Source organism: Hermetia illucens, chromosome 2, assembly GCF_905115235.1.
Source record: "Hermetia illucens chromosome 2, iHerIll2.2.curated.20191125, whole genome shotgun sequence".
NCBI lineage: Eukaryota > Metazoa > Arthropoda > Insecta > Diptera > Stratiomyidae > Hermetia > Hermetia illucens.
In genome coordinates this window covers 98402316-98428370 of record NC_051850.1, presented here as the reverse complement: position 1 = coordinate 98428370, position 26055 = coordinate 98402316, and the positions used below count along the sequence as shown (strand labels likewise).

At 41.4% G+C, this 26055-nt stretch overlaps 1 protein-coding gene and 1 long non-coding RNA gene across 2 annotated transcripts in view; both read right to left on the bottom strand.

Annotated features, from left to right (window-relative positions):
* Nucleotides 1-26055, bottom strand: part of LOC119649598 (CCN family member 4) — a 236649-nt gene that overhangs the window by 110493 nt on the left and 100101 nt on the right. The window contains exons 2-3 of the mRNA XM_038051812.1: nt 25311-25397; nt 25199-25220 (exon numbers count right to left, since the gene is read on the bottom strand). Coding sequence (XP_037907740.1) covers nt 25199-25220; nt 25311-25394 — 106 coding nt within the window. The 5' untranslated portion in view covers nt 25395-25397. The remainder of the gene's footprint in view (nt 1-25198; nt 25221-25310; nt 25398-26055) is intronic.
* Nucleotides 16826-17555, bottom strand: LOC119649599. The gene is made up of 3 exons (XR_005249162.1): nt 17336-17555; nt 17049-17248; nt 16826-16991 (listed from the first exon to the last, which is right to left on the bottom strand). It is a non-coding gene; the product is annotated as an uncharacterized LOC119649599 (long non-coding RNA).

Below are 26055 nucleotides of genomic sequence, written 5' to 3'. Positions count from 1 at the left end.
GTGCGCCAAGTCGTGAACTGCGTGGAACACTTCCTTGCGAAATGTGGCCGGAATGTATGGCCGAGGTCCCTTTTCCGAGTCTTCGCAGCAGAGAGAGAGGTTTGAGCCGAAGATAGGCAACTCCCGAAATTTGTATTTGGGGTTGGACTTGAGGCTCTGAAGTGCTGCGTCATCCACTTGCGCCTTGGCAATAGCCGAGAAATCGAGTGAGGCGGGGATGTTAACTTCGGAGACACGAGACAAAGCGTCAGCAACAATGTTGTCCTTCCCGGACACGTGCTGGATGTCTGACGTGAACTGGCTTATGAAGCTCAGGTGTCGAAGCTGACGAGGGGACGCTTTGTCGGGCTTCTGTTTCAAAGCGAACGTGAGAGGCTTATGGTCCGTGAACACTGTGAACGGCCTGCCTTCTAGGGAGAAACGGAAGTATTTGATGGACAGGTATGCGGCGAGCAGTTCGCGATCGTAGGTGCTGTAGTTCCGTTGAGCGGGATTCAACTGTTTCGAGAAGAAGCTCAACGGCTGCCAGTTGCTGTCTGGATTTATTGAACGCGCAGACAGCCTCTTCAGACCACACAATCTCTCGTGTGTCTTTTGTTTTGAGGCCAGACAAGTACGCGTTCAAAACGGACTGGTGATGGGCGGCCTTGGGCAGGAAACGACGGTAAAAGTTTAGCATGCCCAAGAACCTCCTCAACTCCCTCACTGTTTTTGGACGCGGGAAGCTTGTGATTGCTTGCACCTTGTCTGGGTCGGGCTGTATTCCTTCAGAGGAAATGGAGTGGCCGAGGAATCTCACCTGTTTTTGAAGGAATTTGCACTTCTCAACGTTTAAGACTAAACCGGCCTCAAGGAGACGTTGAAAAATGCACTCGAGATGGGCTAAGTGCTCAGACTCAGTAGAAGAAGCGACCAAAACATCATCCAAATAGACGAAACAGAAATCGAGGTTTCGCAGGACTGAGTGAATGAACCTTTGAAAGGTTTGCGCCGCATTGCACAATCCGAAAGTCATTCGGGTGAACTCGAAGAGTCCAAAGGGTGTGCATATTGCCGTCTTTGGAATGTCTTCAGGAGCTACTGGGATTTGGTGGTATGCCTTGGCTAAGTCCAGGGTCGAAAAGATGCGGCAATTCGCGAGGTGATGCGCAAAGTCGTGGATGAGTGGAATCGGATATCGGTCAGGAACAGTCTGTGCGTTTAGCCTTCTGTAATCCCCACAGGGACGCCATTCGCCATTTGGCTTAGGGACCATATGTAAAGGGGAAGACCAACAGCTGTTTGAGGGCCTGCAGATACCCTGCTGAACAAGTTGTTCAAATTCTTTCCGCGCGATAGCCAGTTTCTGGGGTGGTAGAGGACGCACCTTTGAGAAAATCGGGGAACCAGTAGTATTTATGTGGTGCTGCACATTGTGCTTTACTGGTTTCGAGAGACTACACTCGGTAGTTATCTGGCTGAACTTTTGGAGGAGTGTCCGAACACGAGAGTCGGAGATGTCTTCCAAAAGAACGGAAAGGTTATTGTCAGCGTGAGATACCATTTGGCCCGACGAATTTAGTTTGGTTGTGGGGTCTATAAGGGACTTATTTTGCAAGTCCACCAGCAACCCATAGTGACACAAGAAGTCTGCGCCTAATATGGGGAAGCTGACATCCGCCAGGATGAAACGCCACGGAAACGTCCTACGCAAGCCAAGACTCACGTCCACTTGCCTGTACCCGTATGTATTGATGCGGGATGAATTTGCTGCCGCCAGTTTGAGGGGTTGTGGATATAGTCGATGATGCTGGGGTACGGGAAGAACCGAAACCTCCGCACCCGTGTCGACGAGGTAGTTGCGCCTGCTGAGGGGGTCGAAAATAGTTAGGCGACGTGGCGCTGCGCTCTGGGTGGCCGTCGCCAAGACCCCCCGCGGACCTAGTTTTTTGTGGTAGGCGCGAATTTGCAAGGTAGCGTACATCTTGTCGCTTTATCTCCGAAGTTACGATGATACCAGCAAATACCCTGGTCCGCAGGCTGTCTTGACGACCTGCTACCCGAACGCCCTTTTCGTGTGGCAGACCGTGAGCGAGCTCGCGGCCTGGCACTCGAACGCTGAGCGTCCAACGTCGCCCGCATCTCGGCCACGCTGGCAGTTAAGGCCGCGATCTCGCGCCGTAAGTCGCCGACCTCATCCGACGGTGGTTGAACGGCCGCTATGGTTGGGCGAACGTACACCTCCTGTACTTGATCGGCCGTTGCTGCTAGTTCCTCCAAGGAACCGGAGACGCAGGCTAGGATCGCCTGGATGCCCTCCGGGAGCCGACGCAGCCAGAGCGACTTGATCAGGTCGTCGCCGATCTTGCTCCCACCCAATTGCCTCATTTCACGAAGCAATTGGCTGGGAGTTCGATCACCCAACGTTAAACCCGCCAGCAAGTGGTCTAATTTTGCCGACTCGCTTGCCGACAGGCGCCTGATCAACTCGCTCTTGAGCTGAGCGTACGATGCCGACTTCACCACGTCGGACACCAGAAGTATGGACTCTTCGTCCAGGCCGACCACCGCGTAGTTGAAACGGGTCGCGTCCGATGTGATGCCGGACATTTGGAACTGTGCTTCCAAATGCACGAACCACAGCTCGGGGTTCCGACGCCAAAACGGAGGAACGCGTACGGCGAGGACGGTCACTTGTGGATCCGATGGGCCTGCTGCGTCTTTATTTTCAAACGACATTTTTCCTACCGAGAAGTACGAGATTGTGATGCAGACGCGGTGAGTTTATACTGAAACGCGGTGAAATTTACACCGACACGGCAGGCCGTACCCACAAATGCACGCACGAAACGAGAAAAAAGAAAACGACGACCGAAGCGGACGCTCTCCAGCGCAGACCAAAAACACCGGGAAAACAGAGAACTTGCGATTTGAAACACCTCAACGCCGTCTCTTGCAGCGGCTTTAATTTTATTGATTTCCTTTTTTTTATATTTACAATATTTAAATTAATTTGTTGTAACAATGTATGCACGAAATCACTTAATTTAGCAAATAGTAGTAAATGTAGTATAGTAGTAAATAGTAATTTAGTAAATGACCTAATTGTCCGCTGTGGTAGCGGTGGCTACGGCGTCTGCAGCGGCTACGACGTCTGCGGTGGCAACGGTGGTGGCTATGTCTGAAGAGACGAGGACGACGATGATGATGATGATGAAAGTGTTGGCGGTCAGGTTGTTAGAGATGTCGATGCTGATGATGTAGAATTCTGCTGCTCTAGATACTTCGGCGGCTTTCAACAGTGTAGTTCCTGGGGACGTCCGTTTGCTGCACAATGACGACGGCAATGACGCGGCCACTGACGGCGAGGAGACCGGGCGGTTGTTCAACTTATCCTTTCCGAACGCTGCAGCGCCCAATTGCTCTGAACCTGATCGCGGGCTGGGCACGGACTCGGAACAGCTGCGAGCGACACAGCCACAATTCAAAGCGATAAGCAAAAATGTCTGGCGTTTACAGGAATTCAATGTGGAGATCTCGTCGACACTTTCTTTTTGTTGACGAACGTCGTCAGATTTTTACGCCCTTAATCCGCACACACACATTGGGAACACTTCTGAAGCGCGGATAGTATTTCCTGCAAAGATTGTCGGAATCTCGTGGCAATGATGGCTGGTCCGGTGTGTGAAAGGCGTTTGAAAGTTCTATTTCTGCCGTGTTGCTCGGACGAATTTTGTCGTCAATAGAACTTCACCAATGGCGGCGATGGCGGATAATTTGTTACTTGTTCTTTTTTTTATCGGGGTCACCACTTTAGTAAATGACTTTTTCCGCACTTGTAGGAGACTGACCGATGGAGCCCTGAAACTCTTCAGACTTTTATCAAACAGAATTTTTCACACTTCACGAGGCGGAATCGAAAAATGGTCCGTTCGCACGACAAGCTCGCTCTTGTGAGATGCCCGGGGAATTTTCGTTGTAACTTTCGGGTGTCGAGGACAGTAAATAGAAAAGTCGAGATCGGAGCGAAAGCAAAGAAAAGGTTGGACTTGTAATGATTTGACTTGATTTACTTTAACTATTTAACTCTTACTTTTTTTGATTATAATATTTTTTTAATGATCGCGCTGAAGTGTTCCGTGTCGCGGTTGGGAACAGAAGAGACCGACTTATTTCCATGCGGTCCTTACTGTCCCAACCAACGGCACTTTTTTACCGCTGGCTCTCCACTTCCCCGGTGCGTTCTGAAAACGCGTGAGTGGAGAGTTTCCACGTTCAGCGCCATCTACCCGTCCGCATCCGCAACATCCGAAATAAATTTCGAATGCTGCAGATCCTGCCGCGCCACAAAGCTCTGCATGGCAAACAAAAACTTCCTTTCTCGTTCATATTTGGTTTGACTTCTGGGTATTTTTTTCATCGTCAATTTTTATTAACGGGTGGGTATTTTCGCCTGACCGGCGCATGATCGTGTCCACGTCCCGTATAGCGTATGCATTACGCATTCGTCGAACGTTCGCTTATCCATACGAAGGGACACGCCTGATGGGAGATTTGGCACGCAGGCTACCGCCGATATTTAGAACGTATGCATGTATATCCATTTGCGCAAACCCGCAAGCTTTATACAGGCATATATACATATCGTATGTATATACGTTTCAAGTAATTGATACTGACATACAAACAACCCATGAATGCTAAAAAGGAAGAAATAAGATGTTTTTATATTGCTGACTTCTGATTTAGGGCTTAAGAATACACTGAAATGCTTCCCTGCTTATTGTAAGAGGCGACGTAAAGAAAAAGAAATTTGTGGGCTGTCAACCTACAAATTTTCAAACTTTATTGCTGAAGTTTCATTGCTAACGTGAAAAACGCCTCTGATAAGCACTGACTCCACGGCCTAAACTTTTGTCGAAAAAGGGACCATGGTTGTTTTCCGGAATATGCTCACACTCCTTGACAGCAGTAGCAAGGGTCCTCACAATGGTCGCAGGCACTCTAGCGATACAAGTTGGACATTCTGGCACAAGGTGGTCTCTTACAACACCTTGCTCGGACACGCGAAGGCGAAAGTTCAGTCTTGGTGCCCATAACGATAATGGTGGTAGGGTCGCGAATTTCTGCAAGTAACACCTCCTCGTCTTTGGTGCACATTGTACGTACCCCATACGCGCAACAAGATCGACCACTTCGCGATCAGCAGTAGCAGTAGTGGAATCCTGTATCCTGGAAGAGTGACAATGACATCATTTTCGAAAGGGATCAACATCTGATTGTTGATTATGTTCGCCTGCGTATTGGGTCCGCCACATCTGGCATTGCTGGAGAGCTACGATCTCGCAAGTTCAATATCGGCCTCTTGTATGATCCAGCTGCCGCTCAGCAGTGGGAGAGCTATCCTGTTGATTGCGCGGCAGATATACTGAGCAACACCTGAGAATATCGATGATTCTTGGGCTGCCATCGGGTGCTACCTAGTAGCCATAAGATGTGCCTGATTGTGGAATGGTGGAGGCCGACGGATTACCGAAGGGTTGAAGCCTCTACGGATCGTTGGAAGCGAGGACAGGCGTGATGTACTCGGATTTCGATACCGATGCTCAAGGAAGCACAGGATGCAGCAGAGCATAATGATTTCACAAGTGTTCAGAACAGCACAAAGACGCTTGCATTTAGGCACAAATCTTTTGGTGGTCCAGTGACTTCTTATCCATGATGACGAGCAACTAAAGCGATGGAAAGAACACTTTCCCACGGTCCTTAATCGTATCAGGTTCCTCCCGTTGGGGATAAAATGGCTAGTCACTGTAGTATGCGGATACGGACTGTTCCTTCAAGAAGAAGTGAAATCATTTTCGTTTACTGTCTCCTCGCTGAGTTGTTTATCGCTGTACCTGCAGTTTCTGCAAGTCTGCTGCATCCTTTCCCAGACAGCAGGAGGAGGGGAAGGGCACCCGTTTTAAGTGCGTACTAGAAAATGACATTATGTTTTTTTACGCCGAAATAGTGGTAGAAATGATCCTCACGATTTATACCTGACTCGAAAGGAACTGGATTCCGTCGGACGATGGCGATCCACTTCTTCCGAAAATCTCCTTTCGGAATAGCTAAAAAAGTTTTCTCTGGGTTTTTATAGAGTTATTTGTGTAGCAAGGCACGAAGCAGTATTTCATTGTCCTCCTTAGCATTTTCCGTGAGAAATTAATATTGACAGTTTTATATTTTTATAAGTGCTACCAGTTGCCGGGCTACTGAAGTTTCTTATCCCGATTGGTGACGTCATACAACATGGTGCAGGCTTTTCAGTCTATTTAAATTTTTAAATTTAATTTTAATTTTAATTTAAAACGGTTTTTGTGAATTTTGTTAGATTTCACATAGAAGGGATTTCCGTCATTAGTGGGAATAAGGGGAGTCTATTGGAGGGGTATCCACCCTGCCGTCCCTAAACGACCGACAGAGAGCAGGCTTGTTACCGCTCCAGATCATTTTGCATTGACTGCATCACACGCTATGGGTAATTTGAACAGCGCGAGCAGTTTACATATAAACCTTAAAAATTAATGGAAAAAAATAGAAGCTTCATTCACTACCTTTTGTTCTATGTTACAACTGATGCCAACACTGATAGTTGCTTGAGAAAGTACCTTTCAAGACCTTTCATTTAATACCCCACATAGACACCTTTGGTGAACAATAATTTTACACTTACTCCGTTTGTATGTTCCTCGGGTTGAGGCTCATGGCTACGATATTTGGCTACCGAAAACGGTTTATGATTTGTCTTAATTGTTCATTTCAGCGAATTTTCCTCTGTCGCAACTACGTGTTAATTTGAGTGAAATTTCGTTACTTGTTACTTTAATGAAGCTATGTTCAAAAAACCTGGAAGTTGTGCATATTCTTAGTAAGAACCAACTATTTTATACAGAATGAAATAATGATGTTTTTCCACAACACGCACAACGACATTGTGTTCCAGGAACCCGCCTTTCTCCTGAATAAGCAATTTCAGACAAGCGTAAAAAGCATTATCGGCCAAGTGGATAATTTCACTGCTTCTACCATTCAGATATCTTTAATTACATGATTCTGTTGTATGTAGCTTCGTACTAAAAGTCTACTATTTGCATTTGTAAGTATGAACCTTTGTTTGAGACTTGCTTCAGACACCTGCGTCCCAAATAATAAAACAAATTCGAAAAACAAGCAAAACCATTCAATTTAACTAGTGAAGAGTGAATGGAAACTACATGTCTAACCAACTAATTGCACACTTATGTAGCTTCCATGTTTCGTGGGCAAATAATGGACAAACAATTACGCACAGCATTGCATTGCCACCCTCTTCAAAGGCCTGCAATATAGTATCTATTCGGTAACACTGCTAATAATACAGCTGGCCGAGAGCAAACAACATGAATACAATGTCATTGTACCCAGGCACTAAGTGCTCGCCTAAGTGATCCTAAGGACTTGTAAGGAGTAAGAACCCGACAACATTGTTCTGTACAGTGAGTGGCGATAATAACATATAAAGCACCGTAACAAAGCTCTTTTTTATATCCTCCTCGCCGATGCCTCAGCGTCCCCGCCCCATGGGATTGCTAGCACCCTCTTGGAAAATCCTATGAAAATTTACTGAGACGTGTAACGTCTTAAGCCATGCGTTGAAGGTTGATTTATGACTTTCTCCGTTTCGTAATTCATCCAAATATTCTTTTCTGTTTATGCACGAATAAAATGCGGGAGAAAACACAAACTAAACAATGAGCAGCTGCCCTCATGCTGAAGGACATTGGCGTACCGAGCGAAGGACGATGACGACGGCAACAACGTCGACTACAAATTAGCTTGACGCATAATTAGTTATTCGAAAAGGCAGGAAGTAGCACGAAAAAGCTCGGGTTCGATGCAAACGAAAAGAAAGAATAGGGATAAGGTTTCAAAATGCTTTCTGGGGATGATACTTATCGCGAGCACGAGTGGTTACTTTCCTTTTTGGGGTTTTTGATAAAATAATTAATTAGAAAATTGACGGGGCATTTCAATGATTAAATTTCAAGAGGAACGACTCAATTTAAGGGATGAAAATCTGAAATGCTTTCGATCTGGAGTTGGAATGAAATCGAAATGATGTGGAACTGCCTAATTTGATTATTTATGTCGTTCAAATTATCTAAATTAGCATTTCATTTATAAAGGACTTAGGGGAAGTTTCCATTGAGTTCAAGGATTTCCTTAATGCAGGTTCATTACATCTGAAAAATGGCGGAGAGGGTAGATTGCAATATGTTAAAATTTGACTCTGTAGACGTAGCTTTATAATTTTTGATCCGATTTTCTATGCATCTATGATTTAAAGTAAAAGATAGATAGATAACTATGATAAATATCTCTCTCTAGCTCGTATAGTAAAAAATATTCGCAATAGCCCACCTAAGCGGAAGCTATCCGACATGCAATTTATTATTTGATTATGTGAGTTGATCCTGGGTACTCGCCAACAGTTGTCTTAAGAACAGAAAGTAGGGAACGGGAGACTTTCATTTATACTTTTCGTGTTAAGGATGAACTATCAATAGAGTCTATTATGTTAGTATATCCAAACTAGTACGTTTTAGAGATAAACATGATACACCTATAGAGCAGAAGGTCATAATTCAAATCGCGCTTGTAGCAGAAGGATTCGAAACACAAAAGCCCTCTTTTGTTCGCAGCTGATAACCAGTTATCACGCAGCAAATACCAAACAAGTCGGGAAACCGGAAGCTTGACGCTTCAGGTATAAAAGGTTTTGTGTTTCCCTATGTGAGGAGCATAACGTAGTTCTCCATTGGTTTATAGCATTGACCCGAGATATAGAAATCGCTTAGTTCTGGGCAGGTTATTGCCATTGCCAGAACTGAGCGATTTAAATATCTCGAGTCAATGCTATCAGCCAATGGAGAACTGCGTAATGAAATTGTTTTTCCGCATTAATGCAACCTGGTTAAAGTGGCATCCCCAACTGGTGTTCTTTGTGATCGACGTATCAGCACACGTCCCAAATCTAAAATTGACTGCAATGTCGTCCGTCTGCCGCTCCCTACAGTTCTGAGCGTTGGCCGACTATAAAGGACAATGAACGGCGTCTTGTGGTAATGGGGACGAAGATGTTGCATCGCACCGCTGGCGCGACACGTTTTGATCACGTCAGAAAAGAGAATATCCGTGGCTTGATACACTGGATGGGATGGGATTTAAATGTCGCGCGATTACATACTGATCAGGCATTTGATAAAATAAAATCACGATCACGACGAGCCGACCCCGCTTGTGAACTGAAGGCTGAAGAAAAAGAAAAAGATGTGAGGAGCGACGAGTGCACGGCAGCTCCGTGTAATATAGCTAAAAATCCCATTACCCTCTATTTTCTAGAAAGCGATTTAAATAAATCATTTGATGGAAAGCCCTGTGTTGATAATGGTCAACCTCATACGCTTCACACTCTGAGTTTAACATTATTAGCAAATCCCATCAATTTAACCAACATCAAATATAAAAAAGGACTAGGGAGAATTAGATTCTTCTTCAATGGAATTTTGATATGACACTCAAATTTCAATTATTCTCGTTAATTATGACGTCAGCATCTTATTTGTATGGCTTAGGATGCCGTTAATTAGCACGAAATTGATAAGTTTGAACTTCTATAACTTTGACACTAATAGTTGGATTTTCATGGGACTTGGCATTTGTATGCACAAGAGTGTCCTCTATGCCGGTGCAAAATTTAGTATACCTAGGGTGAGCCTAAGGGGAGTTTTTTAGTCGATTTCTAAAAGTTGATAATATACTATTAGTAAATTTATTTGAGCAGATACCGGAATGGGACATCTCTCGAAGATTAGATTTCACATAAGTGTTTTACACAAAACCTTAAAAAGGGCTGCAGATAAATAGATTAGTTTATGATTTGACCTGACGCTTTGCTAATTTTTGTGACCTTCTCTGATCTGATGAGGCAGACTTTGGCCCAAATTATTACATTCCCTCATACTTGGAAAAGGAGTCCCAAAGTGAATTTTCTACCTAATTTTCGTTCGTGTTAAAAGTCAGTAGTTACCTATTGACTTTCCTTTAGCTAAATCCTAAGCGGAAAGAAATTTTTTTAATCGCATCCCAAGCTTTCTCAGAACCTTTCGATTTATTTGTTTTGATTGCTGGTAGCTGACCTCAAGGCTACAACTACAACCTTTGACTATCGAAAACTGACTATGATTGGCTTCCGGAATGTGCACATGCTGCTTCACAACGGTCTTGAGGGTTGCCGGAATGCTCATTTTCTCCAACTCGAGCGAGAATTCCAGCGATATAAGTTGGCCATTCTGGGACTTCACTCTCTCTTGCGACACTAATGACAAGAGCTTTTGGACTCTAGAAACCCAGAAGTGAAACAAGTGTCAAGTGTTGCTGATGGCAACCGCAAGCCATGCTTTCTTGAATTGGGAGCCGGTTTCTGGCAGGATTCTAACTGTAAGATTTTGATCCAGATTGAAGAGAATCAGAACTGAGATCTCTCGGAGGATTTTGAGGTCCAAAGCGGAGTCCGCCAGGATTGCATTCTTTTATCGGTGACTTTCATCATGCTGCATGGTTTCTGTCCATGGCAGTACTGAACTAGATGTTGCTCGACGCATTAACAGTGCTGGATCCAATTTCGCTGGTCTGTCTAAAATCTGGAAATGCAGTTATCTCAGCACTAACATCAAGCTGAGACTGTTCTGTGCTAGTGTTTTTTCTGTGTTGCTATATGGGAGTAGCACATGAAAGGTGAACTCTACTGTTAGTCAAAAGCTCCAAGCCTTTTTTAACATCTTTCTGCGTCGTATCATCGAATTACGACACTATCTCAAACGAGGCTTGGCACTCGTATGCGATGTGACGGTCACACATTGAGGAGGGCCGACATTTGCATTGCGGGGTATGCCATGCAGTGGAATCCACTCTCTTAAGATGGCCGACGGGTGGGTCGCCTCAAGAGCCTTGGCGCAGCACAGAAGAGGACGAGCGCAATCAAGTGCGGAAGTCGTGGTGGAAGTTGAGCGATGGCGCGTAGATATGGTTCACGGGCTATATCCTAACAAGGGAAGAAAGGCAACCATATATATATATAATTACACACCTGTTTGTGGTTCTCTCCAGCTTCTACTGACTCATCACTGGTATCACATTGTTCGAACAGAGAACCTGCCATAAAGTATGTAATTATATTAATATACATTTGTTGTCACCGCTTTCAAGTATCGCAAAGAGGCTGCAGTCGACAAAACGACAACAGCACCAACTTCTCCTAGTCTTTCAAGTAACCTGAACCAGCTAGTAATTACACATAGCATCCAATTTTGGTGCATGTATCGGGCAATTGCAGATTCAATTTCTCGTGGCGAAAAACTTAGAAAAATAGTAAATAGAGGTGCAATCTCCCTGCGGATACCAAACTATTTTACATCTTTGCTTGAGGTAAGTTAAAACGGCAGAAGAAGGGAAAAATCCTCCTCCTAACCGTAAGGATACATTTCAGTTGTCGTGAGTTTGTTATCCGAAGGAAATTGCGGCTCTGTGTAGCTTTGCATTGAAATTAGCTTTGATCAAAACCTCTATGCATCCAATCCCATATGATTGGTTCCGGCAATCGATAATGAATTCAGTATTTTAAAGCGAAGTGAATCAGAATGTGTTAAGAGTTATTTCTCTTTTTAAACTAAACCATTCATATATGCATTTTAGGATACGCCTTCATAATTTCCGGAGGCTGCCCTTCGAGCTCTGTCAGAGGAACGTTCAAAATTTGTCATCAGTTTCATTTTCTCTTTCTATTTTCTATTTAAGGTGTCATTATCTCGGCGGATGGTGGGTTATGCCTAACACTGGTACTAAGTGTTAGGCTGGGCGAACCTACCTACTTAAAATTTACAGGGTTTTGGTTGTGGTACGTTAGAGAGAGAACTCGTCCAGAAGTCTCCGCAATATTGGGCACGTATGCAGAATGGTGTATGTGGCCTGTGTTCCGTCCATCGTTGGGGGATAACAACTACAACATCAGCAATAAAGGCGGAGGTACCCGTCTTATTAGCTAACATCGCATCAGTACTAATCGAGCCCCTTCATTTGATACCCACATGGACATATTTGGTGAAAAATGTTCATGCCCGTTTCGGAGGTACCCGTCTTATTAGCTAACATCGCATCAAGTTTGCTTTGTGGTATGGTGTTGATATGAGGAAACTCACTTAAATATTGGTAGTTCTAGGGTTTTGGCATTAATTTTTCATTGCTCGCATTTAAAACAACCATATTTCCCATTCGTACATTGCTAAGAATACAAAATATTATGTCATATTTTGCCGAACTCCAAGGTACAGATAAGTACATACATATTAACGGAAATACCGTGGTCATCCTAAATAAATAAATATTTTCCATTACCGCATGACAATCATCATCACCATCAACGGCGCAACAACCGGCATCCCTAAAAGCTGTCTGACGTCCTGGCGTATGGTCCTACGTCCGGACGGTCATGGTATCGCTCATAGATATCGTCGTTATGTAGGCTACGGGATCGTCCATCCTCATATAGGGGGCCAAAAATTCTTCGGAGAATTCTTCTCTCGAACGCGGCCAAGAGTTTACAATTCTTCTTGCTAAGAACCCAAGTCTCCGAAGAATACATGAGGACTGGCAAGATCATTGTCTTGTACAGTAAGAGCTTTGGCACTATTGTGAGATGTTCGAGCGGAACAGTTTTTGTAAGCTGAAATAAGCTCTGTTGGCTGACAACAACCGTGCGCGGATTTCCTCTGTCCCTGCATGACAATGCATATATGTATATGTCCGCATCTAGACTGATCTAATGCATTTTCACGCATTTCTGCTTTACTCCGTGCGCAAAAGCAGACATACATACATACGTAAATTAACAACCGCTGGTAACAAGGTACACAATTGGTTAATACCCGCAAGCTTGATTAACACATACATGTACATACATCTCTACCTCCAGTAATTGACACTAATATACAAATAACTAAAAAAAACCAAAAAAACGAAACTAAAACGTCCGTATGGACCTCGCCGTTCAAATAAGTTTACCTTATATGATGATGATGTCATACACATCTAAGGGTGCTATTAATTTACTTGAAATGCGAAACTTTGAGCATCCATAACTTTGTGTAATAGCTGGATTGCCATCAAACTTTTCAAAGTTAAGGTCTTTTTTATCGCCTATGCTGATGCCAAATTTTTTGTTTCTGAGATGAACTTAATGGGGGTTTCCCGTAAATTTTTAAGACATGATAAAATACTATTATTAACTTTATTTGTAAAGATATCGGAAGGGGATGTCTTTCGAGGCCTAGATTTCATATAGTTTCATCATCGTGATTTCTTTCAGAGTTTTCAGTTGGATAGTTTCTGAGACAGAGAGAGAAAGAGAGAGACCTGCTTCACTTTCTGGGGTACAAAACTCCCTTATATTTCACCTAATATCAGAAATAAGTTTCGGGAAGTACTAATCGAGCCCCTTCATTTAATACCCACATGGACATAGTTGGTGAGCAATTTTCATGCCCGTTTCGCATGTATGCCCCTGCTTCAAACTCAACACAAAATGGCACTACACGCTGCATCTAAAGGGACTAGATTTCGTTTAAGCGCACTTTCCTGATTTTTTCAGATTTTTGGGTCGGGTAGTTTCCGAAAATAGGTACTAGCTTACCTTAAGTGTGTATATTTTTACTCCTTACTTATGCGGATTTCGGAAAGTACTAACCGAGATCTTTCATTTGATACCCCACATAACTATATCCGATGGAAACAAATTTTATAACCCCATGTATTGGGAGTCCCTTTCAAACTGCAGGTAAACTTATATCACTCACTGTATGTATGAGATTTTATAGTTCCCATATATCCACCAAATTTCGTTCGGATCGGTTTCACCGTTTAGAAGAAAAGTGAGTGTGACAGACAGACAGTGAATTTATTTTAATAAGGTTTTTCTTCACTCAAAACCTTAAAAGACATAACATAACTGGTGTCGTTGATCCATTTGAACCTCAAGCCATTTGTATTTTCGCTTTTAGCAAAGACTAACCACTCTACGTTTGTCAACCACTGGGGCACGTGACGTAATGAGATTGCATAGATGAGCGTGCACGTTATTTGAAAAATATTAATATTAGAGCAAGAATGCAGATGGTGGGGTCCACTCTAACCCCACGACTCCAGTTGACGGTTAACTTTGTTTAAGCAGATATCTGCATGGTAGGTATTTTGAGGCCAAGATAGCATATATGGACCGATTCACGTTTTTTACAGATTTGTGGATTGGTAGTTTCTGAGAATGTGTCTGTAAAAGTCATGAAGCTTGACATTTTGCAGGCTTAGCTTAGAACGTCACCAAGATGTCGTAGCTTATTCTCAGCTAGAGAATAAAAAGATGATATCAGGCGTTTATTGCTCAGCTGATCGATTCGATGCCTCCCTGTCTCTTTGTCTGCCTATCACATCCAATTTACTGAAGCTATCATCACGATATTTGGTGGCAATGTATGGTCTGTAATCCTTTGGATGCAATGATTGGCATGATTTGTTGTCAAGTTTAATAGAAGCCCCGAGCACATGTTAAATGTGGGGTATCAAATGAAAGGATCTAATTTTTTACTTCTACTTTACCTTCCAAGCTCGACATAAAGCCGATGTCTACCAGGTTCCATTCTAGTCCCTATCCAACCAAGAAATTTCGAAAAAATCTCACTGATGCACCTATATGAAATCTAGGTCTGAAAATACCCATTCCCATATCTACTCAAATAAAGTGGATAATTCTTTGCTACTATATTTGAAAAATTTATCAAAAACGAAACTCTTAAATTCATCCCAGAAGAACTAAATTTGGTATGAGCGTAAATGATGGCTTCTAATTAGGAACAGCTTGCTATGGCTCCTGGAGGACACAAAGGTCTTCGCGTAAGCATTCGCGGAGGATTTGGCCGGAATAATTTTCGGCAGGTCTGCGAATACACTATGTAGTCGATTGAATGCAACTCTGCCTGTAATTCACAGTTGGTAGCTCCGTAATGCACTCACGGTGAACGCTAGGACAACTGGACTAGTGACGCTCACTAGGAACATCAGATAGGGCGGCTACACGCTACCCACATTAGCAAAGGCGAAAATTCAACTTGCACAGTAAAATATTTGGGAGTAGATTTTGATTCAAAGATAAGGTGTTTTTCGTTTAGCAGAAGAATATTTTCGACAGAAATTTAAGGGTCGAACTATTCGAATCTGCTTCGACAACCGGGCAGCATTGTCTGATATAATAACAAGGACATATCAAGCCAGTTAGTGTAAAGTTGTCATGCTGAATTTTGGCCAACAGCATGAAACATTCCCGATGTGGGTGCCAGGACACTGGTAATGAGAAAAGTGAAACTGGCTCGCCACTGTGGGACCAAAACCACATTTTCACATCCGGCCATCATCTGTTAAGTCTACTCTAAAGGGAGAAATTTCAAGAAATTTTAGCTCTTATCAGCAGGCAAAGTTCCTTGTGAACAAACTCGGAACCACTGGAGTTTTGTTATCCCTTAGGAACATAAAAAACCTAGTAGGGCTTTTAAAAATTGGAAACCTTGTTTCAATTGTATGTGCCCAATGTAAGGGAGGAGGAGACGGCCCTATATTTCATATCCAGCTCAGATCTCAGACAAAGACACCTAGGTAAGGTTTTCTTCAACGAAGAATCTGCGCACTCTATGACTCTGTAGAATATTCTCAGATCCGGAGACTTGCAAATGCTGTAGGCGGAAGTCTAGTGAATAGGTGATCTCCGGGGATACTAGAATGGACCTGACAAAGACCTGAGTGCTTGGAGCTGCGGCTCCCCCAAGAGACTCTCTAATGATATCAGACATTATTCTGGAAAATTTGAAGGAAATTTTGCTGTTTCCAATAATAGAGGGAAATTTTGTATTTTTTAGTGCTTCTGCTATGGCAAATATAATTTTAATTTTTTGGTGAAAACTGTTTCATCATCATCAACGGCGCAACAACCGGTATCCGGTCTAGGTCTGTCTTAATAAGGAACTCCAGACATCCCGGTTTTGCGCCGAGGTCCACCAATTCGATATCCCTAAAAGCTGTCTGGCGTCCTGGCCCACGCCATCGCTCCATCTTAGGCAGGGTCTGCCTCGTCTTCTTTTCCTACCATAGATATTGCCCTTATAGACTTTCCGGGTGGGATCATCTTCATCCATACGGATTAAGTGACCCGCCCACCGTAACCTATTGAGCCGGATTTTATCCACAACCGGACGGTCATGGTATCGCCCATAGATTTCGTCATTGTGTAGGAACCCATCATTCTCAAAACGAATATTTTCAGCTCTGGTCAATAAGGCGGATTTGCGCTCAATATAATTCGTAGGCATGTCGTGTTCTACGAATTATATAAAGGAGCACTCAACATCTGCGAGCCGCTTCGGTCACGCTGCTCCCAGGGCAGAGGTGAGGCAGCGTCTGACAATTTGCCTCTGCCCTGGTAAGAAACCGTAAAGCCGTCATCGCTTGACTTTTTTGAAAGAGTTCATTACCCCAAAACCTTTAATCTTCAAAAAGATAGTCTTGAGCAAACTCAAATCGTTCACTTGATTGACGTCATTAATATAAGTTTCCGTGCGAAATGCGAAACTCATGACCTCGTCAGGAGACACACTGCGTGGGAAACGTGACATTTGTGGAAGGAAATATGGATGCGAATACGTACCTTGATATTTAAGTGCATTTATCTGCATGTCGGGGCAGACGCTAAACACTCGCTGTAAAACATTCAAGATATGCCGAAATAGTGCTTGGAAACAAAAAGCGTGAAAACACGCACGTGGTAGTTTTCAATTGTCCGAAGCTACCGAGAACCTCTCCACAATCCTCGGACTGCAAATATTATTGAAAACCTGCGAGATTATGTGAACGGTGAACATCGCGAAGATCCAATTTGGAGCAAAATATACTTTATGGAACGTCTTCTCGAATAATGGATATAAATTCGAGCCGAGTATGTTCAACGTTTGGTCAAGTTTACGATGCTAAAATTCGGCATACGAAGTATTAACTAGTCGTTTTTTGGGTTTTTCATGTCATTACTACGGCACAGTTTGCATTTAAATTTTGCCTACGAAAATAATAGTTTCTTCCGTTTTTCCTCTGTGCCCTGTGAAAGGGTTTTATTTATTCCTTTTTCGTTGATTCTTTTTGCAGTATATTCAGCAGATTATAAGTAACGTAACAAAACACATACAACTCCTTTTATCCTCTTTCTGAACACTTGTATTTCGTACAACGGTGTCTGGACGTCGATTCTGGTCACTTTATGTATTCCTGAGTCAACAACATCATCTAATATTCTCTAGGAGGACAGTCATAAACGAAAAAAGAAAGTAGAAAATACAAAATTATAATTTATTAAAGGCAAAATTAAAAGAAACCCAATTTCGTATACTGAAGTCCGGTCTGCAAGTTTCTACTGAATTGAACTCAAATGTCAGAAAAAAAAGTAAAAGAATTACAATTTGTTTGAGTCAGCGGTAACTTAGACGCATAAAAGAATTGTCAAACGGCACGCGTTCTAACAAAATGGAAGTTCTAATAGGCTCATATGAAGAGTATTTTTGAGGAATCTATGGGATTCCTTACAATTTTATTCGGCAGTGAATGCCGAGATGCCCATGAATACAATAAGGCGGCCTTTATTTCAGAACGTAAGAATAGGCAAGGAAGATTATTATCTTGATCTGAGTGAAATTATGCAGTGTTTCCAACGATTAATTAATTGAAATAATAAAACTTGTTGTTTCTTTTTCGTTGGTGGCAAAAACCGATATTTCGGGAAACATTTCTTCCCTTCATCAGTGCTAATAAGTTTCTTCTTGTTAGCAAGTGGTTTCCGAAATATCGGTGTTTGCAAGAATAAATATCCACACCAACGAAAAAGAAACAACAAGTTTTATTATTTCAATAATCTTGATGTAATTTGGATACTTATTCACAGGTGGGCCTACTGGTATCAGACGTCCAATTAAATCCCGTTGCCACCAGCGAAATTTACCCGCTTAGATTAGAATCCTTAAATTCTGTATCTGTATATTCGTATTGTCTTAACAAAATTATTTGCTAAGGTTTCATGATGCTAATGGGAAATCAAAGTTGTAAAGACACATCCGGGGGTTCAACTCCTCGGGTTTCATATTTGGGCAAAGTTGAAGTTTGCCGAGAATGTTTTTGGTCAACAGTTACAGGCCCATATTTATGCAGTTCTAATAGCAAAAAATTAACCAATCAAGTAATCTGTTATAAATAAAGAGAATAAGTAATTCAAGATATTGTACAGAAGTCATATTACCCCTGTTGGAAAGAAGTAGGTACCCCGTTCTATTAAATGATCCTGAAATCAGGAAACCATTGTTTCGAAATTCTCAAAAAATCGATTTTCTCTTCTTTACATATTTAATTTCCTTGTGCCCTCAATAATCACCTCCTTAAATTTTATTCAAAAGTTTGAAAGTGCAACAGGTGCTGTGTAACATTCGTATAGAATCGGGTACTCGATTTTATTGAAAATGAGGTAAAAATTGCATTAGAATTACATTACGGTCGAAATAACCGCTGCCGGGTTTCAATAAAAGATCAAGAACATATCTGACAATGGACCTAATGGGAATAACAATTGGCTTGGTCAGACTAAATCGACGAGAGGAGCCGTATAACGCATTCAAACGGGAAAAGCAGCCGGCAATCAAACGGGGACTGAATTCTAAAGGATTGGCTCCTTTTTTCTGACAAACAAATTTTTAATTTTTTAGTATACTCCATAATATTTGTAATGATACACAAAAGAAATTTTGTTTCAAAATATAATAGATTTTGGAAAAAAAAATCTTCAACAAGTGTATTTTTATCGAATTGTGAAAAAGTCCTCTTGAAGGAAGCGACCATAACGTTACTCATGTCACTTCAAAAAATCAGGCATCAAGACAGCATTCGGGACATATTTATTAGCATTAAAACCAAAGAATTTCCTTGAAAAAAGGCCTAGGATAGGTCAAAATATTCCATGAAGTTTTCATTTTGAAAAACACATGCTGTGTATCTTTTCATCAAATCAAATTCAAATCTGTATGTTCAGTGAGAAAACTAACTTTCTCGTCCCTAACGCTGCAAGGGAAGAGATTGTTTTCAGATTTAGCATGGTATTATCATCTGCTCGTGGAGATTGAGGAAAATTTAACATCACTGCTAAGTGGATGGATGCATATATTATTATCTGGCTCGCTTAGAGCCTTGCCTTACAAGTCATAATGTTCCTCTTGACTCCTGCTCCTGAAAAATGTCAATTTTAAAGAAGCTGAATAATCACAAAATATCGGGACAGGATGGAAAGTACAAATATGTCCAAATAAGTAATAAATTATAGTTTGTAAGACGTGCCGGACATTCCAGCAATTCTGCGGAAGCAAATCAAACAGATGCCATAAAATAGTTTATCAGCTCAACCGGAAGGGTTATTACCGGTAAATACGGTACGGTAGCTTAAATGTGACAATCTAGTTGGAGCCAGTTTCCCAGAGTTCAACACTGAATTACATTTTCCCAGAGTTCAACACTGAATTACATTTTTTTGGAATATTATTTGCCAAGGCCAAGGCAATGAATTACCCTGACAATGGTTGGGATTAGAAAATACAAGTATCTTGAGGATGTATAGTTTACTCAAGCAGAACATCTGTGGGTTCGCTCTTTTCAATGCCTATGTACGATTACGGTCCTTATTTCGATTTATAATGAACTCTTCATTTCGTACCATCGAGTTTTGTTTCAGGTTCTGACTTCAAAAATTTAGGTAGAATTCCATTTCTAAATATAAAGCAAAATTGAGTTCCAGAAAATAATTTATAAAAAATGAATATGATATTAATTGGTTTGAATCACGTGTGTGAAAAAAAATTCAAAATGAAAATGGAGAATCCTTCCGCTTCTCAAGAACGCAAAATGACATGCTACTTATCCCTTATAAAGAGTGAAGAATGCTCGAAATGATCATCGAAGTTGACTGTTGCTAACCAAGGGAGCAAAGCTATCAATCAATTTTTGGGCTTTGACTGTTCCGGCTCATCAGTACCTAAGTGAAGCACCGGCATACCAGCCAGTTTCCGTTCTGTCCTCTCCTATGCTCGGAGAAGAAAATCTACGAGGGACTGAATCCTCGTTTGACTCTTCCTTTCCTAACCACTGGACCTTTGGACCTTTGGGATCCCATCCTAGTTTTGACATTTAAAGGCTGAGATATTGGGAGTGGAAGTTTGTAGAATGGAGGAGAGAGGGGACAAAGAAGATTAATTAATTTAATCTGAAGAATTCATGAATTCATATGGGAGAGAAAATTAGTATTCAAAACATTGTGTAGTGCCAAATTAGAAGAATTTACCATACGTCCTCGGCAGCCCCATTAAATAAGCAAACCCTAGTAAGTGAGAAATACACCAATTCATTAGGTTATCGCTCAACGCTTCAGGTATGAAAGCATTTGTGGATCTTTTTATGTAAGAATATTTGACTTCACGACAATCACATTTATATACAGCTAGTAGTGCGTCTGAATTGGGTATACCCGACATCAGTTCAATGGCATAATAAAACAAAAAACCTTGACGCTTCGGGTTTGAAAGGTTTCTGTATTTCTTATGTAAGAATATTTGCGTACATTTAGCATGCCAGACTAGTCACTTTAGGGCGAGAAACGTGATTTTTTTTCTTTACCATTTTTTCCCCTTTCTTTATTCCTTACCCCACTATCTACAGTATAGTAGCATATTACTATATTTTTTAGTAATTAACTGCGAAATCCCCCTTAAGTTCATCCTAGAATCATGAAATTTTACAGTAATATAGGCTATGGAATCTAGCATGATCTGGCTAAGTTTGGTGGAAATCGCACTAACAAAGTTATAATAGGTCAAAGTTGCCGTTTCTGTGCGAATTTAAGACTTTGAATGTTAATATCACGCCAAAGTGGATATTCTCACATAATATATGCATATATTACGTGCTAGGTTCTAATGGGACAAATGCACACACAAATCGTTTAAAAAAAACACAGAAAACCTTTCATACCAGAAATGAGCTCACATGAATATAAGGTCGGAGGAAACATTTCGTTTTAGTTTTTTAATCATTTATATATCAATATCAATTACTGCAGACAGACATATTTATGCATTTATATGTTCAATATTTGTTTTAAATAAGAATGATTTTAAAAATGAAAATATGTATACGCAAATGAAGCTTTGGGGTAGTGCCCTTATTCAGATAGATATATGTAAATTGAAAGGTGGACATTAATTTCAACTTAGATATATGTGTTAAATATACGTACTTTATAAGTACAAAAAGGTATACATGCACTAACTAAAGGGAAAATACGTTTACGATCAATTTATATGCGTGCATATATAAATATAGTATCCGGGAGTAGGCAACGTTTGTTTGTTTAGGGCGAACATAATATCTACGTCTATAATATGTACGTATTTCTTGTAGTTTGAAGAAGATATGAAGGAATATTTTGGGTTTTTAGCCATATACGAATGGAAAAAATGTAATGTAAATGTAAATGTAATAAGATGAACAAAAGACCTTTTTACCCGAAACGCCGCTTTCGGTATTCCGACTTGTTTGTATATACTTATGCGTGTACTACTTCTACTATTATAAAACACCATATTTGTGTACTTTCCGCACAAAATGGCAATGTACAAGGAGCCCGAATCGTCTAGGTCGAAATTTTTACACTGCGAAACGTATTACGGGAAAATTTTCCGTATTAAATGTCTTGCGATTCCACATTCATCTTTTTGCATATCCGTGCGAAAATCGCATTTAATATTTCTTAACGTTTGCGATAACTGCCGCAATATATCGTTTAAAGATGCAATCTGCCTTCTCTATCAGCAGTTGGCGTGCTAGCCTCCATTCATCAGCAACTGGAACCGCCCAAGGACTGCGTGCAAAGCCTTGTTATATGCCAACAAAAAACGATCCTAGATCTACTTCTATAGTAGCTGGAGGCATCGACTTCGCGTAAGCTCTGATTCAGAGGCCTCATGTGTTCCTCTTTGCTCCACCGACTGCTGCGGTCCAGTCCACATCACAGCCTCCTACGCAGCTGGCCCCGGAAATAATTCCGAAAAAGTCTCCAAAGCGGTCTCGTCCCCCCGTTATAATATCCTGTCCGATGTCTTCTCCTGTTATGTCCCTTCTGCTCCTACCTGCCTTCGTTCCTACCCAGCTTCGTCGAGGGATATGTCTACGATTGACTAACCGAGCACTTTGGTCACTTCATTGTAAAAGAACAGCATGCTTTCGTCAAACGTAAATCTACTGTTTCAAACCCTTCGGTTTTTACCAACTTGTGCTTAATACCTTAGTTAAGGATAGGAGGTGTATGCACTTTTATCGCTTTCGCCAAAGCCTCTAATACCTTTGGCGACAGTATTTGCTTAAATTATTTGCCCCTGCGTCTTCTCCATTGGACTGCGCTCTCTTGCAGTCTTTCCTTGATATTTTGGTCCGTGGATACTCGGTTAACAAGTCGATACTGAATATAAGCAAATGCCACTGAAAATGCTTTTCACTTAAATCTTCCCCCACACCCTTCCTCTACCCACTTAGCGGACAACCCATTTCACTACTGACCTTCTTTCAAGAGCTGGGTGTAATCTTCGATAACAAACTTCGTTTCAGTTCCGACTTCATCATTACTCATTAATCGAGTTTCCAAAATGTCTGGCTTTATCTTGCGTTCCTCTTCCGACTTAAACTCAATACAGCCCTCCTTAACACTTTTCAACTCCCTTGTCAGAAACATCTTTGGATATTTCTGCGCAGCGAGAAAGTAATAACTATTTGCGCATTTTCTCATGGAACGTGCGCTCCCTGTAAAGAGATAGAGTTGCCAAGCAGCTAGCCGATACCCTGTGCCAATATAAGGCTGATGTAACAGCATTGCAGGAGACGCGTTGGACAGGGACCGGTTTCCTGGAGAAGAGACGCTAGACCATATATTATCGCGGTCATCCAGTAAACCATGCGCTCGGAGTAGGTTTCTTAGTCAGCAAAAAATTAAACTTACTGTTTTAGGCTTCGAAAACATAAGCGAACGGCTATGGACTCTGTGCTTGCGAGGCAAATTTAAAAACATAAGCCGCATTAACGTTCAAACCCCACCGGGGGGACTGCAGAGCCGGAGAAGGATACTTTCTACGAGGCAGTAGAACGAATCCTCGAAGTCTGTCCCAGATACGATATCAAAATCATCATCATCATCAACGGCGCAACAGCGGGTATTCGGTCTAGGGCTGCCTTAATAAGGCACACCAGACATCCCCGTTTTACGCCGAGGTCCACCAATTCGATATCCCTAAAAGCTGTCTGGCGTCCTAACCTACGCCATCGCTCCATCTCAGACAGGGTCTGCCTCATCTTCTTTTTCTATCGTTGATATTGCCCTTATGAACTTTCCGGGCTGGGTCATCCTCATCCATACGGAATAAATGACCCGCCCACCGTAACCTTGAGTCGAATCTTTTCCACAAATAGACGGTCATGGTGTCCTACGGAATCGTCCATCCTCATGTAGGGGCTAAAAATTCTTCGGAGGATTCTTCTCTCGAATGCGGCCAAGAATTCCCAATTTTTCTTGCTAAGAACTCAAGTTTCCGAGGAATACATGAGGACTGGTAAGATCATTGTCTTTTATTTTTAACAGCCAAGTAGGGACGGAACACGGATTCAAATCAAAGTACAAATGATAACGGACTGTGGATTATTCAATTAATAGTGCCACACGAAATGGTTGCACCGATCCTGGAAAAATTGCGACTGAGATGTCTTCAATGGTTGCGTTACGTAACCCGCTGGTCAAGATTGTTCTGAAAATACCAGAATGCCGACCGAATTTTAGGACTTAAATGATGAATACTTGCATAAAACAACTTTCATTAGTTTTTCCAACATCATTCAGGCACAAGCTTATTTTCGCAGTGTGAATTTAATAAAATGACCATTTTCTTCAGTATTTTTTAAGAATAAAAGCAAATCGAAAGAACATTATGTTAAACGCATGTTGCTCCTGATCATATCGGGAATAAATGACTATGAAAAGTTTCTCACTTGCTGCACTGTTAACGCTCAATTAACCTTGAATTAACATATTATTTTTTCAAAAGAAGTGAAACAAACGAATTACTATAGATTTGAACTTAAATCTAAAGCACCAGAGATAGAAAATTTCATCCAAAACAGAAAACAAACCAGTGTACATAACAAGGTGGAAAACTATTTTTCTTTACTCCATTATACTGAAAACGTGCTTTCAACTATTTCGCTGGCAAAAATTCAGACCATCTTACTATGGAATGATTTCAAAGACCATTGGCCCTGAAGCCAAAGGTTAAATCTTCCTTAACTAAATAAACGATGAGTCGTAGGGTGCCTTCCTACAAAATGAGATTACGGAAATAGCATGTACTTATCCGCATTGAGCGGAGTGTTGTAGCTGCAATTTAGTCAGCCTCTTCCTCATGCAATTTACTTTATTAGATGGTCAAACACTTCTTCATAAGCTCTAAGTCTACTTCTAACGTTTCCAGTCAGGAGCTCATTTTCAATGGAATTGCTATTAGAGTCCTTGTTAATTTCGGACCAACATGAAAGAACCTACAAGCGGAGCAGAATGTTCTTAATTAAATATCTGGCATTCCGAATATAGTGATGAGATCTCGTCGAGTTATCCAGATTTATGCACGTTACGAAAAGTTTGTTTGGTGGATTCGTGTGTGTTTTGTGGGAGGATTTCTGGCATTTTGAGGTTATCTAATAAATGGAAAATGGGAAATAAGGAATATTTTTTATTTATAAATTGAATAAATGAATATTGAGTCAGCTTCACTGTGTTGCACTAGGTGGTAGGAAAAAGCAAGTTTTTATCATTTCGAAATGGATTATGTTCCTCTATCACTTACTTTTGATGGTACAACTCTTGGTACGCTAGCACTACACTTACGTTTTTAGAGACTCCACCAACATAAGCACTACCGTTACTCACCTAAATAAAATTCCTTAGCAATCTGCAATGGAAAGAACACACGAGTTAGATCCCGACGTGATTAGTATAGGAAAAGTCAAATCACTGGGAAAATAAAAAGGAAAACGTTTACCTTGAACTCGGCATCTAAGAGATTTGTTCCACTTTCTAAAAAGTAGCTAAAGAATATCCCGACTAAAGGCAGCAACATAAGCATTTTCTGAAAAGACCGAAAAAGGAGAAGAAAAACATTTTCACGTTAGATTTGTATTTTCCTCTGAGTCTGTTTTTTGTGCGTATCCTAGTAAAGGTTTCAAGCATGAATGGCAAGCATTCCCTTAGGGTAAAGTCAGTTGTAGGAATATGTTGTTTTTGCTTATTCGGAGGCAGAAACCGAAGGAGGATCAGATAAAAGCATAAAAGCTAAAAGGATACCCTAGTAAAGCGAACCACTGGGATTGCTTTCCTTTCGGAACACTTTGGCACTTTTAACAATGGTGTTCTGATTGCTCGGACAAAGGTGAATTATATAAACTGAATAATTAACCAGCTGAAGGAAAAGTTTTCTTTTCGACAATGTCGGCCGCTCGCTCGTCTGGGTCCGTCGTCTTTGTGACGAATTTATTTCTGCTTTTGCACTTTCCTGATGACTTGAAACGGAGATTTTCCTGGTTTTTTCCTAATTCCAAGGGGGGAGAACAAATTTATGCAAAATAAAGATGGAGATGCTGTTTAATTAGTCTATAGGAAGAAGGAAATTATGCTAATTCGCTTTCCTAAGCAAGATTAAAACTGATAAGCGAATCGATATACACGGTGGTAGGGAATAATTTGCTATGATTACGTCCAATATTTTAATGCTGAAGGATCTCACAACT